The sequence below is a fragment of the Danio aesculapii genome, chromosome 12 (genome assembly GCF_903798145.1).
Source record: "Danio aesculapii chromosome 12, fDanAes4.1, whole genome shotgun sequence".
NCBI lineage: Eukaryota > Metazoa > Chordata > Actinopteri > Cypriniformes > Danionidae > Danio > Danio aesculapii.
The window spans coordinates 14,886,838-14,903,151 of NC_079446.1; the positions used below are offsets into that span (position 1 = coordinate 14,886,838).

The following is a 16,314-nucleotide window of genomic DNA, read 5'->3' on the forward strand; positions in this document are numbered from 1 at the left end:
ACTCATTGGTAAAGTTCTTACTGTAGTATTTCTCACAAACGCTAGTAAGAACTACATAGTGAGAACTATGGATAAAGAATTGTGACACCAATAAAGAGCTAACAAATTGCGTTTTTACGGTAATCTTCTCATGTGTGTAAATTCAAACAACATCCATTAGTGGTGATGGCGAAAAAAAAAAACATTCTATAAATTGTCCTTTCTTTCCATTCATGGACTTGGTCTACATGTGATGCTTCATATTTGTTTATTTTTAAGTTGTGCATGGACAAAGTTTTTGTTTAAACCTGTATTATTTATAGTAGTAATCTATCGTCTTGATCATGTCTACATGCCTCAATGCATTGAGTTGATGACATGTGAACAATCATTTGCTAAAAAATTATAAATGGCTCTTTGCTGAAAAAAGGTTCCTGACCCCTGGTCTCAGGGGATTGGAATGACATTAAGGTGAATAATTAATTACATAATTTATTTTGGGAGGGTGAAACTTTCCGTTAACACCTTAAGTTGGCCATGGCGTTCACACGCTCAATGCTACAAAAACACATTCTACACAGAAACCTTATCATAAATATATCTATGTGCATGCAAAGTTTGCATTCCTGAGAGCTGAGAAACATCACTGTGCCAAGTAACAAAGTATGCTGACAAACAAGTGTAGAATATTTCTGAAAGATCTGAAAAAGGAGACATGCATACAGTTTGGAGGTGTGCAGTAACGGGAGAAGACTTCCTCTTTTGGCTGACTGGGATAGAGGAAGAGCAGGTGGTTCAGATCACTGATTCGATCGGCCAGAGAGCGGATGGAGAAATCTTTCGTAGTGAAGGGCATCAAGTTCCACACCATCCGTTCTCCTGTGAAACAAAACACACATACTTAACATGATGGCTTCTGGGTGAGGTCATGCATTTGTGTTCATCAGCATTCTCATTAGCACAGTCTTAGCATCCCATTTCTTACCTGCTTTGTTTGGGTTTTCTGCGACCCAGGCAATAGTGATGCCTCCAATTTCAGAGTCGCTGAAGCGCAGGAGGAACGTGCCATTTGGTTTGGACATCAACATGTCTTGAGCTTGTTGCTTATTCAGAAAACCCAGAATCGCTCTGCAGATGAATTCACTACATTTTACCAAATGTACAGTTATTACTGACTAAGTGTGCTGAATCAGTTTTTACCCATCATTCCAGTGAGACTTTAGGTGTTTTTTCATTAATTCAATGACTCCATCAAACCACTGCCAAAATGTGAAGTTTCTGCCTGGTAAACTCTCCTGTCAACATGAAAACGACCAAGATTAGATACTGCATGACATTCATTTCACATGTTTTTCAAACAATTTCACATGTTCAAATATAATGTTTTAAATATAAATACATTTTATTTCTTTTTAATGAAGAATACTAGCAGCAATATGCAGATGATAACAATCATAATACGAAAAAGATGTAAATGCATGATTGAAATATCTGAGGTGTATACACAATTTTATGAAGGATGCTAACAGAATTTCAAGAGTCCACACTTAGCTGATGATTTATAATTAAGCGTATTTGGCATGCTGTCCCGGGAGAGAGCCCTGAGCTCATAAGATCCTTAAGCCCAGGGCTGCCTCCCATTTGCAGGGCGAGAGGGGAATTGCTATGTAGAGATATACTGCTGGTTAAGAGCTCAACTATAGTGCCAATTTGGATTGGTAAATTCACCTATGACGCATATCTTTGGACTGTGGGAGGAAACCGGAGAACCCAGGGTAAACCAACGTGAGCACAGGGAAAATATGTAAACTCCACACAGAAACGTCGACTGGCCTGTTAAGGACTTGAACCAGTGACATTCTTGCTGTGAGGCAACAGTGCTAACCACTGGGCTGCCAGGTTGCCCTATTAAGGGAAAAGAGGAGGAGTAGGGATGGAAGGGGGGATTCTTCAAGGCGAACATAACTAAAGTAAGAAACTCTGATTATTTATAGTGAGTTAGGAATCATCTGATTGGTGAATCATGCGTTAGCTAATGCAGGACCAGCCGTGATCAATCATAAGCAGGTGCTCCTCTTGAAATTAGTTTATAAATACATTTCACTTATTGAAAGGCTTAATAAGGCCTTTCTTCACCGAAATGCAAAACCTGAAGAGAAATATTACTTTATGTTTGATATTTCATATATTTACTGGCTAAATAATGATGTTAATTCCATTGGTTTTATAAATCATTCACTGAAAATAATAGCCTACGACTGGTGTTATATGTTTAGATACAGCCATGAATTGACCTCTAAAATGTCCACATCTGTATATATGTTTGCGGAAAGTCAGAAAGTAAACAATATTTGCTTTTATATTTCAAGCATCTTTGCTTTTATATATAAAGCATCTAAAAGATACTTCAGATTATTTATACTTTGAAAAGAAAATTGGTCTTACATTAGTATATCATAATGCATTGAGTTTTACATTTAAAGTACACTTATCATATTGATTTCGATTTCGACACTGCCATGTCATTAAGAAAAAAACACTTTGAATCTAAAATTTAAATTATAATTGCACCTCCTGTTTGTTTTCAGTTAAATTCTCACATTACATTTGTCTGAGGGATGGGGTGTGGTTAGCATACTTAACAATGTACCTCCAACTGTCAGTTTTGGCAATACTATGATAACAAACAGAAATGGTGAGAAAGAGGTGTCTGATAGGGTCTAAGAACTTTCCAGATCTTTCTGAATGAAAAGGCCCTAATATAATATTTAAATTCTGTAGGAACTGTCACAATATGAAAATAAAAACAGCTGCAGGTTCTGGTTCATGCAGACATTAAAGAATGTTACTTAATTCATGTTGTAAGCTGACAACTTCCACACATAAAAAGATTTAAAATAAATAAATAAATAAATAAAAATAAATAAATAAATCACAATCATTATCTTGAAAAAGTCAAATTGTGTTAACAACGTGTTCTGATATAACTGCAGATGTATAGATACTGGTATTAGTGATGATTACCCTATTAAACTGAGACCAGGTGATGGTCATGCTGCTGTAGTCCTCAGGATTGTTACTGGAGCTGCTGAAGGCTTTCTGAGCGAGGAACACCAGATTATCTTCTGAAAGGCCTCTGTCACTCTGAACCTCTGATTTATATTTCATATTAAGAGCCTCACACAGCTGTGGCCACACCACTTTATCAGGCACCACAAATGGCACTCGACCCTAAGGAGACATAACCTCAGGCATTTCTTTTGTGAACACTGAAGTAGGTTGCAAAGCCAAAATATTTTCAAGATATTGCACATCACTGCAGTTTGTTTTTTATATAAAACATATTCCAGACCCTGTTTAAAGATCAGTGTGTCTAAAAGGAATAGTTCACCCAAACATGAAAATTTACACCCCATTTTGTCACCCTGAAGTTTCTTTCTTCTACCGTCAATGGTTTAGTGAACAACAATCTTAACAATATCTTCTATGTTTGTCATTAAACTCTATTTCAGTGAGAATGGACAGCTACAATGGCAGACCATGTTATTTCGACAGCAATTGTCTATTACACCAAATAAATTTAACAAATATTCTAAAGTGAGTCTCCTGTATATTAAAAGCACAAATACATTTTGAACACTGTGAACAATCCACAAATAAATCCACAGCCATTTGTACTTTTACTCCACATTAAAAATACATTTAGTTAGAACAAAGGGCTTTAAGGCTGTTAAGACAAAGTGAATGAAACATGTTTGTCTAAATCCTGGGGGAGTTGTGGCCTAGAGAATAGGAGAATCAGACTTCCCTTTTGAAAAATAAGTTTACTTAAGTGTATTATTATACTTCTTTTAAACATCAAAAAGTATAATTTCAGTCTACTTTTTATGTACTTCTTAAAAATATACTTAAAATTGCACTTCAGTATACTTCACTTATACTCATAGAAAAGTCTTGGTATATATTGCATATACTTGTTCAATGACATATACTTGAAAGTGTAACTACATATTCAAATGCTGGGTTCACACCAGACACGAAACATCAAGTCATTCGCTCTAATTTATTTGACTGATGTTTTTCCCATCATGCAAATTTTTTCGCTTGAGTTCAATTATTTGAACTTGCATGGTAGACACAATTGAGGCGAACTATGCATGGCAATAATTCACCTGTACTCACGCATTTGTATTGACTTTACATGTAATTTACTAGCGTGAATACTCAATACTGTATATGGTGTGAACCCAGAATAAATATACTTGGATTGTTCTTTTTAGTCTTTGAATGATTAATGACTTTACTGCAAGTCTAACCACTTAAACTGAAAATAACTTGCAGTGACATATCTATACATATGTACGCTAAGTATACTGTACTGGCAGCCAGACTGTCAATATCATTTAAATTAGGGATGCTAATTTTGGTTAATTTTCTCAACTGACAACAGCTGCTCATTAACCAAATTTTTATTAACTGTTTTTTATTAAAGATCAGATTAATAATAAAATTAATTTAATTTTAAAAAACTTAATTGACATGGGGCGGCACAGTGGTGCAGTGGGTTGCATGATTGCCTCACAGCAAGAAAGTCACTGGTTCGAGCCCCAGCTGGGTCAGTTGGCATTTCTGTGTGGAGTTTGCATGTTCTCCCCGTGTTGGCGTTGGTCTCCTCCAGGTGCTCCAGTTTCCCCCACAAGTCCAAAGACATGCGCTGTGTGGTGGTCATGGAGGAGTAGAGAGCATGCGTATGATTCCTGCGAGACTCCAGCGACAGACGAGTCTTTGCTGGCGTTCATTGTTCTCCAGCTTCCGGCACCTAGACTGCAGCTCTGCACAAGACGTTTGGCCATAGGAGAAATGGTCGTGCCCAACTGAGAAACTGCCTGGTTTCTCTCGAGGTTTTTTATCCTTCACTTTCACCAATTGATGAAGTTTTTTCCTCGCTGTTGTCGCCACTGGCTTGCATGGTTCGGGACTTGTAGAGCTGCGCATCGATGGACATGATCTTCAGTGTTTGGACTCTCAGCAGTAAAAATTAAACCACACTGAAATGAACTGAACTAAACTGAACTGAACTTAAACTCTGAAAACTGAACTGACATAAATGAATGAATGGATGTGTCTACTCATTTTTTTAAATATTGAATTTTAATATATTGATGTATTTTACCATGTGAACAACAGCATATAGAATATATTAACAACAGAACCTCAGTATATTGTCAAATCCTCACACACCTGCAGTGTTTACAACAGAATAAAAAAAAACTAAATGAAAAGAATAATAGGCCTCCAAATAAAAAAAGGTAGGTTGTTCACTAATTCATCAAAACTACATCTGTTGTGTTTATGATGGAGCCTTGACACTCTGACTTGTTCCCATTTCCAAAACACATTTCAGAAAGTTTTGCTTTTGTGGCTTCTTTCTCCACTTATGCAAAGAAACAGAAGTCTTTATTACACGGAACCAGGAGAGAGGCAATCATCATCAGCACAACTGCACATCAGCACATCATCAACTGTAAACCTGTGACAAGCAATATCCTTCTTTTCGCTCTTTTCATAATGTATCTTTAGCAAAATACATCTGGAGGCATGTGTGAACGCATTTAAGTGATACCATTAATCGGTTAAAAATGCATCCTTTTGTTAACGGTTAAACGGTCAACATAAGCACCCCTAATTCAAATGTGTTAATGATTAGTTCAATTGAATTGTGGAACAACTTATTTTGAACTAAGTATACTTTAATTGCAATCAAATTATAGTAATGCATAACTTTTAATGTATTTAGTGTACTTTTATGTGTTGAAACTAATAAGACTGGTCAGTATAAGACTAGTAATAATTAATTAGTCATATTAAAGTGTACTTCACTTGTATTACAAGTATATAACAAATCTTTAAAGTACAGTCTTAAACACCCACAAGCTGTACATAAATGAAATGAACTTTGATTGTAATGATTGTCCATTGGGGGATGTATGTGTGTGTTTACTACCGTGTGTGCACTTCAATGTTTTAAATGTAAAGCACTGCATTCTGACTTCAAAACTACAAGTATTACAGAAGTAAAATACTGGCATAAGATCAACTGCAGTAAAAAATGACTTAAAGACTTTTTGTGTGGACTACCTGTGCACTGAATGTTTACTACTGTTAAAATTGTAGTACACTTAAAAATAATAATTTTATATACTAAAAACTATTCAAGTAGGACACTTACAGGTTTACTAGCACACAGTTGTTAGTATACTTACTACATAGAGTATACTTAAACTTGTCACATCAACTTGCAGATTTCATACCCGGACAATGAAAACAACTAGAAATCCAACTGTCTCCTTTTGGATAACATATTGTATTGTTTACAAGAAAAAAATATTGTATTGTTTTAATACCCTTTAAACTGCTGATGATTTTCAGGTTTGGGTGTACTGTCCATTTAATGAAGTGAGTATTAAATAATGTTTTTGTTTATTTACAAAATAATTTACATCAAAAACAATTGTGTATTTACAAAACGCAAAGCAAAAAAATACACATTTTGTAATGCAAATGATGTCCTCTTACCGGCTCAGAGAACGCATTATCCCACAACACTGTTGCTGTTGCATTATTGTCTTGACTCCCATGAACGATGACCACAACTGGCAGGGATAATGTCTGCACGAGAGAGAAACAAAAAGGCAAACACTCATTAACAAAATAAATTGCATAATACTAGAAAGCAAATAGCAATAACTATCAAAATATTTGTTTTATCTCAAAATATTACCTTCACATGAAACACAAGTTCATTTACTCCCACACTGAATTGAGACTCGAAAAGAATCGTAAACTTCTCTTCAGTCACTGACTCTGCACCGCGACGGTCTGACCGCTTAATACGCTTCAGAGACTGTGAACAAGAGGAAAAAAAGAAACCATACGACAATGCAATATATATATTCCCTCTCAAACTATTTTCAAATATATAAATAAATCAAAATACCAACACCAATAAAAAAAGTTCTCTTAACTCCTTAGGCTTTTGAACCAATTTATATAGAATTAGTTCATTAAAATGCCAAAAATGTATAAAATAATCAAGTATGTTTTCAATAAAACAATCTAAAACCCCCAGAACACTTGGAATATGGTACTTTGCTTTTTGATGAACACAAAAAAGGCAAAGACAAATTAAAACTGCAAATGAAATGGAGCTTGCATCTGGGCTCACTGCAACCCGGTGGGCTTAAAGTTACAAAGAACAGTGGACAATATTAATTTAGGCTGGTAAATATAAAAAACCTGAGAAAATCACCAATTTATGTCAAACTGTCTTACGTCAGCAGGTGGCACTATCACTGTAACTCATTATTTGCGTGTAGATGTCTTCAGGAGAAAAATCTTATTGGAAATGTGAATTTTCAGGCAGATTGGACATTGAGTTAAGAACTTCCTTTTCCATGGCGAAACATTAAAGTCTGTCAATCTGCACAGACACGTCCTTCGACTAAAACTCTAGATCTTCACAATTTCACATTACAAAGGCATTTGGATTAGGCCGATAGAAATTCGATTTAATCTGATAAAAATATCTAGGAGGAGTTTGTTATAGTGTAAAACATGTAATTTCCTGGGGCCAGTGGATAGATACTGGATATTGGCATGTAAACGTGTTCAGGTCAGGACTCTTATCAAACTTGTGGATTTTGAGGCTGTTTTAATGTATGCTGGAGTTATAACAACATTCTGTTTCATGACGAAACATCAAAGTTTGTGAGGTCACTACGGATACGCCCTTTTAAGAAAACTCTAGATCTTCGCAATTTAACACCACCAATGCTTTTAGATAACAATACCTAATTTTGGTGTTGATCTGATAAAATCCCTAGGAGGTGTTTGTTAGAGTACAATCTCTGGAAATGGCAATAACTTTTTGTATGTGTGCGTGAAACGTAGCTCGGGGGCATGTCTGTGCAAATTTTCGTGATATTTCGAGTATGTTTAGATCCTGAAAAATGCAATTCTTTCCAAAACGTAATAATAATAAATGGAGCAATTCCAATAGGGCCTACACACCACCGGTGCTCAGTCCTTAAAAACATCTTATTTCTCCTACTGTGGTTCGAAAAAACAAGAAGAACGTGACTAGAGAGCTCTAGGTGAATTATGAATTACATCTCACATTTGGGTAACAATGCCATCGATTGGGCAAATAATTTTTTTCTAAAAAGCAACCTCATTCAATCATCCGACAGATTTTCAGTTCAATTGTATAGTGAACAGCATTTTGTGGTGCATGCAGATATACTCAATAATGTGAATTGTGAATGTAATGTGAAACATTTAAGTGCAAATTACCATGGTCCTGAAGTGTGCGCTCAGGTTACCAGTGGTTTGGTGATACTCCATCACACAATTGTTGTTCAGAATCTCTCCGCTGCTTTCACTCCAGTGTAAAGAAAGAACAAACATGTCACTTTATAATGTAATTCAACCAAATGTGGACATTTAGGAACAAAAACTGTTTTTTAAAACAGTGAAAAAATTTTCATGAAGGTGTTTTGTATGCACATCTTAATCGGCCTGTCACGACATACGATATATTGCACCAAATTATATTGCGATAAACAATAATATTGTCATTTTATTCCATTTTATTGATTATGTAATGCCAGAATTACAATATAATATCACCATATTCCAAGTTGACTCTTCCAAAGAATATTTAATGTAATTATAGTCATTTTAACAATTTAATAATTAGGCATTGGAATCAGAATGTGAAAACACATATCCTAAATAAATAATAATAAATGCTAACAAAAAATAAGACTGATATCTGGTACCAGATCTATTTTCAGTTGTCAGACACCCACATGGAAATATACAATAGAAATTTATAGTAAATAGTAGTGTCGGGTGATAAAAATCAGTATTAATATTTATTGACCAAACACAATTGTCAATATCGATAAAAATAAGATTTGGTATGTAGTTTTGGTTTGAAGCACTATAGTTTTATCAAAATATGGCTGCTGAGCATGGGCCTTGGAAGCAGTGAGACATGAGAGATGCCAGGGGAGCGCGAGCGCAAAGTTTATTATAAATAATCAAGAAATCCACACGCACACGCTTGTCACTTCAGGTCAGAACAACACACGAGAAAATGAGTGCGGCGGCTAGCAGCAGTGAGGAGATTGTAAATAGAAAAAGATGTACGGATGTTGCCAGAGTGGCTTTTTGGTTTCTTTTTCTGTGCATACCTGCCACTAGCACCCCATCTGAAATATTTTTTAGCATAGGGGAAATGTAGTCATTCACTTTTTCGATTTGTAATGTTGCAATATCTATTTGAATAATGATGCTTAATTCCTCTACTTGAAAGCTCAGATTTAATTATCATAATTTGTGTTGTGGGCAGAGTTTGAGGTTTACTGTATCATTATTGTTCACACTTAAAAGTTTGCGTTAATTGTTCAGCATTCACACTTTACCATTGACAAAGAGAATTGTCAATTAAAATAAAGTGGTTAAAAAAATCCTAATATTCCTAAATGTATTGTTAAAAATAATGAATAATTATCTACAATATATCGAATGACATGAAACACGATATCATGATAAAATTTTTTTGCAAGATAGCTCAGCCCTAGTAGTGTTTATATAGTACCTCCAATAGAGATAAAGATGTTGCACAATCCCCTAAAATGTTGCTAGAATGGTTTTTATGTATGGGCAATATGTATTGCATCACCAAAATGATTGAGGTCATGCCCATGTGTTGAGCAATAAGTCAATATATTGATTATTGTGACAGGCCTACATCTTAAAAATCTTAAACTTTGTGATGGAACCATAACAGAAGATCAAATCCACATAAATCATAAATTAGCTTGAAGACAGTAGTTTTCACGCACACACACACACACACGCACACACACACACACACACACACACACACACACACACACACACACACACACACACACACACACACACACACACACACACACACACATATACACAAACAAACAAACAAACAAGATTTTTTTTGGGTGAACTATTCTTTAAGTCAGTGTTTATTTGAAATTAAAATAAAAAAGCGGAGTCGCACTAAAGGTGTTTGTGATTATCAGGAGAGCTCAGTGTAACAATCCATCTTTGTAATCTTACTTGCGGGTGTTCTCGTTCTTGAGTATCGCCTTGGCCTGCTGTTCACTGATGATGGTGGCTTTAACCTGGGGAGGATTCATGTGGACATTGAGCTTCCCTCCAACCAGCAACCGAACTGTTGCTGAAAATTTGGTCTGGGTTTTCAGCACTTGAGGAGGCTGCTTCTCAATAATAAATGTGCTGCAAAAAGACAGGAAGCAAAAACAATGCTGAAATGATTGCTTTTCTCAGAGAAAGACAACAGAAACAGCAGTCACTGCATGCACACCTGGTGACGAGTGTAGATATGATGTCTGTGACAATAGCGTTGAGTTCAGTAAGCAGTTCTTCTGTGGGTCCGGGTATGGGCAGCTGCTGAGTCAAGTGTTCAACTCGACGAATCTGCTGTCTGTTTTGCCAGATCATATCGGCCAACTTCTCACACCTACATTAACAACAACAATAAAAACACACCAAGTATTGTTCAAGAGGAATATGTTCAAACAAATTGCACTGTGTATGCAGGATTAGTGACTGACAGAACTGTTTACATCACCTATTGAATGATGGTCACTAAAGTAAAACTAGAAACAAAGAATTCTATCTTTTTCAGGACACCAAAGTAAATACTCATTTAAAGGGATATCTCACCCAAAAGAGATTACTCACCATTTATTCTCCCTTATGTAATTTAAAACCTTTATGATTTTCTAGGGGTATGAACCTACAATGGCCTCATGGTTCGGATCGGTTACAATTATCATGTCATTGATTTGGTTCCATTCGATATCTCGGTACTTCACCGTTCATTAACGATGCTTGCCATCCAATTTTTTTCTTTACAACACAAGAATTCTTGTATTAAATCTTTTATATATATTTATTTTTATACAGTATATTATTTGTAATACAATTTTGTTATTTAAAGGTGCAGTAGGTGACTGTTTTTTGTTGTGCTGGTTGAAAGTCTCTTCATATTCCAATAGTAATGATTAAAGTAAATTATCTAAATGTATTTATATGTATTTTTATATTCTGGGTAAGGCAGAAGACTAAAAAATGTTTATCCAATGTGTGTCGGGCCGACATCTCCCATAATTATGATAAATAGCTCAAACTGTCTGTCAGCAAATGCAGATGAACTACTGCGCACCTGTTTATACGCAGATCCGCCGTTTGTGTGTACGCGCGCTGCGCGTTCATTAGAGAGAGAGAGAAAGGTAAAAACATGAATCAAAAAAACCTGAATCAATATTGGAGTTACTTTTGCACGCTGGAGGAAGGATGACACCATGGATGAAGAATTTCTTTTAGACAGGTAATGTTCTGTTTTAAAACTCTTTTAGCTTCACGCAGAGCTGATGTAGATGTTGTTGTTACAAATGGGTTATTTGCACAGAAGTGTTGTTCAGCCACTGAAATCTTCCGGCGAAAGATTGATGTGACTATTTTCAATTTCATAAGCAACCTTTTACAGCATCGATAATGTCGATTTTTATTTCGTTTAACAACAAAACATCAGTAAATGGCGCTATTCCGACTAGCCTGCTTTACTGAGGTGAAGTTGGTTTTATATTCACATTGGTTCATTTTTAAACAATGCCAACCTGTGACGTGCCCCCTATATTGTTTACCATGCTACTCTAAATATTTGGTCTTACTCTTATTGAATGCTTTAAACAAAACTCAAATACAATCACAGAAGATAACGAGCAATTTTAGCAAATAAACGAATGTAAATATTATTCTGCTTGCTTTTTGAGTGTTGTCAAGCGTGTTCTTACATCCCTATGATTGATTCTGTTGATTGCTGAACAGAAAAGGCTGCGATTGGCTCTAAAACTGTCAAACTGATGTTCACCAATGAGTAGGCTTGGGCGGTAACACGGTAATATGGTATACCGCGGGATCTAAAAAAAAAAAGCAACGGTATCAGTTTCAATACCGTTATACCATCATAAAAAACAATGCACTTATATAGGAGACAAGTATTAAAAATTTATTATGGTGGCTTGAAAAGCCAGCATACTGTTATCTATCTTAAACTTATTATTCTTCTTCTTCTTCTTCTGAGACTAATTTCTAAGTGTATCTCCTCCGAGGCCTTTCAAGCTATTACTCTAAACTTTCGTCAAACCTTCAAACTGGTCTGACTCGGGTTGCTATATCTTTTCTAACTGATCCGACTTTGGGTTTTCCGAAAAACGACCCAGAAAAATCCCAAAAGTCCCATTGACTTAACATTGGGTCAAACTTTGTGAGCTCATAACTCTGCATCAGACTGTCCTACAGACTTCTAACTGGACTCATTTAACTCAGTCTAGCCAGCAGCCAATAACTGATGACTTTTTAACTTACTAGCCACTCCCTAGCAACCACTTACAGCACCCTAACAACTGTCCCATAGACTTCCATTGTAAAAGACTCCCATTGACTTAACATTGGATCAACCTTTGTGAGCTCATAACTCTGCATCAGACTGTCCTACAGACTAGAGTCTGGCCTCATTCAACTCAGTCTAGCCAGCAGCCAATCACTGATTACCTTTAAACTTACTAGCCACTCCCTAGCAACCAATTTCAGCACCCTAGCAACTGTCCCAGAGACTGTGACTAGCTTTTCTAACACATGCTAACAGTTTAAACTTCCTACTGACATGCTAATCTTGCTAGAAAGGGGCTAGCAACACGATAGTGACATGCTAGTCATGCTAGTAACATGCTAATTCATGCTAACAACATGCTAATTCATGCTAGAAACAAGCTGATTCATGCTAGAATCATGCTAGTAACATACTAATATCATGCTAGTAACATGCTAATTCATGCTAGAATCATGCTAATTCATGCTAAAAACATGCTAGTAACATGCTATTTCATGCTAGTAACATGCTAATTCATGCTAGAATCATGCTAGAAAGATGCTAGTAACATGCTAATTCATGCTAGAATCATGCTAGTAACATGCTAATTCATGCTAGAATCATGCTAGTAACATGCTAATTTATGCTAGAATAATGCTAGTTACATGCTAATTCATGCTAGAATCATGCTAATAACATGCTAATTCATGCTAGAAACATGCTAACAACATGCTAATTCATGCTAGAATCATGCTAGTAACATGCTAATTCACGCTAGAATCATGCTAATTCATGCTAGAAACATGCTAATTCATGCTAGAATCATGCTAATAACATGCCAATTCATGCTAGAAACATGCAAGTAACATGCTAATTCATGCTAGAAATATGCTAATAACATGCTAATTCATGCTAGAATCATGCTAACAACATGCTAATTCATGCTAGAAACATGCTAGTAAGTTGCTAATTCATGCTAGAATCATGCTAGAAACATGCTCATTCATGCTAGAATCATGCTAGTAACATGCTAATTCATGCTAGTAACATGCTAATTCATGCTAGAATCGTGCTAATTCATGCTAGAAACATGCTAATTCATGCTAGGATCATGCTAGTAACATGCTAATTCATGCTAGAAACATGCAAGTAACATGCTAATTCATGCTAGAATCATGCTAGTAACATGCTAATTCATGCTAGAATCATGCTAGCAACATGCTAATTCATGCTAGAATCATGCTAGTAACATGCTAAGTCATGCTAGGATCATGCTAATAACATGCTAATTCGTGCTAGAATCATGCTAGTAACATGTTAAATCATGCTAGAATTATGCTAGAAACATGCTAATTCATGCTAGAATCATGCTAACAACATGCTAATACATGCTAATCCATGTTATAATCATGCTAGTTACATGCTAATTCCTACTAGAATCATGTTAATTCATGCTAGAATCATGCTAGTTACATGCTAATTCATGCTAGAATTATGCTAATTCATGGTAGAATCATGCTAGTTACATGCTAATTTATGTTAGAATCATGCTAGTTACTTGCTAATTCATGCTAGTAACATGCTAATTCATGCTAGAAACATGCTAATTAATGCTAGAATCATGCTAATTGATGTTAGCAACTGCCTAGCAACCACTCAATACTTTAGCAACCGCCTAGCAACAACCTAGAAACATGCTAACATATATATACTTATCTATGCCGACTGTTTCAAACTTCATAAAAACTGCTTCAGTTATTTACACTTTAAAACGACTTTAAACTTTTAGACTCGGCTTTTCAAGCCACCATAAAGTTTGTCCTCAAACTTTAATATCTAGTTTTATTTAATGGCTAAAAATGTGTATGCGTGATTGTCATCACAGGACAGTGTGGAGGAGAGAAAGAGAGGTGAAGTAAGATGATGAGTGATGAGTTTTTGTTAGTTTGTCCTGTCTTGAGTCACATTCCTACAAATTGTTTCACCAGAGACGAATTGTTGGACATTCGGGCGCATACACCATTAAATATTTTTCCAAACTTGGATTTATCTGATGTTCTGTTGGACATTGTCGTCAGCGTAGCCGCAGTGTTGCTCAAGCGCTTTGAAGCGCGCAGACGAGGAAAGCGTGCAGGCGCGCTTGTGAAAGTCAGACAGCGCGGATTTCGGACCGTGTTGCCTAGCATCCATCTGGCAAATCTCTGGTCTCTACCCAACAAAATAGACAAACTCATTCTGCTCTCTCAAACAAACAGGGATTTTCGCCATTCAGCTGCTGTGTTTCACAGAAACCTGGCTGAACGACACCATACCGGACAACGCGCTTCACCGACAGGGCTATCAACTGTTCAGAGTGGATCGCGACGAAGGATCAACACGGAAACCGTGCGGTGGCGGGACGTGCGTTTACATCAATGAAAGGTTATGTACAGATGTAACAGTTTAGAAGCACACGGGAGGTATGCTGCAGGCGCAACCCTCACAACCTTCGATCAATTCATGTATCCTCTATTTCACAACTCTCTCTCTCTGTGGGCCTCTGGAATTGTCAATCTGCTGTTAACAAAGCAGATTTTATTACCTCCATAGCCACTCATTCTGACTTTAGTCTCATGGCTCTAACTGAGACCTGGTTGAGACCGGAGGACACTGCTACACATGCAGCTCTTTCTACTAATTTCTCTCTTTCCCACACTCCTCGTCAGACAGGGAGAGGGGGTGGGACTGGACTACTGATTTCCAAAGAGAATTCACTCAGAGACCGTCCCTGCCAAAAATCAGCTCTTTTGAATTCCATGCAGTCACCATTATCCACCCCTTCCGCATAAATGTGGTTGTCATCTACCGCCCACCGGGTACATTAGGTCACTTCTTAGATGAACTGGATGTTCTTCTCTCATCTTTTTCTGATTATGACACTCCCTTGTTGGTGCTAGGTGACTTCAACATCCACATTGAAAGACCTCAAGCTGCTGACTTCCAGACTCTGCTTGCATCTTTTGACCTCAAAAGAGCACCTACTTCTGCTACTCACAAATCAGGTAATCAACTAGACCTTATTTACACTCGACATTGCCTTGCTGATCAAACACTAGTAACTCCACTACAAACATCGGATCATTTCCTTCTCTCTCTCAACATCCACATTACTCCTGAGCCGCCACACACTCCAACTCTAGTTGCCTTTCGCAGAAACCTACTCTCTCGCTCACCCAATAGACTATCCAACATTGTTTCTAACTCTCTTCCTCCATCTTGCAAACTCTCTGCACTTGATACGAACAGTGCCACTGATACACTCTGCTCCACGCTAACATCATGTCTAGACAGACTATGCCCTCTTACATCCAGGCCAACCCGGGCCAGTCCTCCTGCACCCTGGCTCTCCGATGTTCTCCATGAGCATCGCTCAAAACTTCGGGCTGCTGAGAGAAGTTGGCGAAAAACTAAAAATCCTGAACAGCTCATAACATACCAAACTCTTCTGTCTTCTTTCTCGACTGAGGTTACTTCTGCAAAGCAGACATACTTCCGTCAGAAAGTCAACAGTGCCACCAATCCTCGCTTACTTTTTAAAACATTTTCCTCCCTCCTCTATCCTCCTCCTTTACCAGCATCCTCCACACTCACTACTGATGACTTTGCTACATTCTTTTGCACCAAAACTGCAAAAATCAGTGCTCAATTTGCTGCACCTACAACAAACATGCAAGATACACCACCAACACCACACACACTCACCTCTTTTTCCCAGCTCTCTGAGTCTGAGGTGTCCAATCTCGTGCTATCAAGCCATGCAACCACCTGTCCGCTTGATCCCATTCCCT

At 37.0% G+C, this 16,314-nt stretch overlaps 1 protein-coding gene across 2 annotated transcripts in view; it reads right to left on the reverse strand.

Annotated features, from left to right (window-relative positions):
* stat5b (signal transducer and activator of transcription 5b) overlaps nt 1-16,314 on the reverse strand; it is an 89,877-nt gene that overhangs the window by 13,339 nt on the left and 60,224 nt on the right. The window contains exons 8-16 of one of the 2 annotated variants that reach the window (XM_056469821.1): nt 10,415-10,570; nt 10,147-10,326; nt 8,332-8,419; nt 6,761-6,883; nt 6,556-6,648; nt 3,004-3,210; nt 1,180-1,274; nt 965-1,107; nt 703-858 (exon numbers count right to left, since the gene is read on the reverse strand). In XM_056469821.1, coding sequence (XP_056325796.1) covers nt 703-858; nt 965-1,107; nt 1,180-1,274; nt 3,004-3,210; nt 6,556-6,648; nt 6,761-6,883; nt 8,332-8,419; nt 10,147-10,326; nt 10,415-10,570 — 1,241 coding nt within the window. Of the gene's footprint in view, nt 1-702; nt 859-964; nt 1,108-1,179; nt 1,275-3,003; nt 3,211-6,555; nt 6,649-6,760; nt 6,884-8,331; nt 8,422-10,145; nt 10,327-10,414; nt 10,571-16,314 lie in introns of both variants that reach the window. The other variant, XM_056469822.1, reaches the window with a different exon arrangement.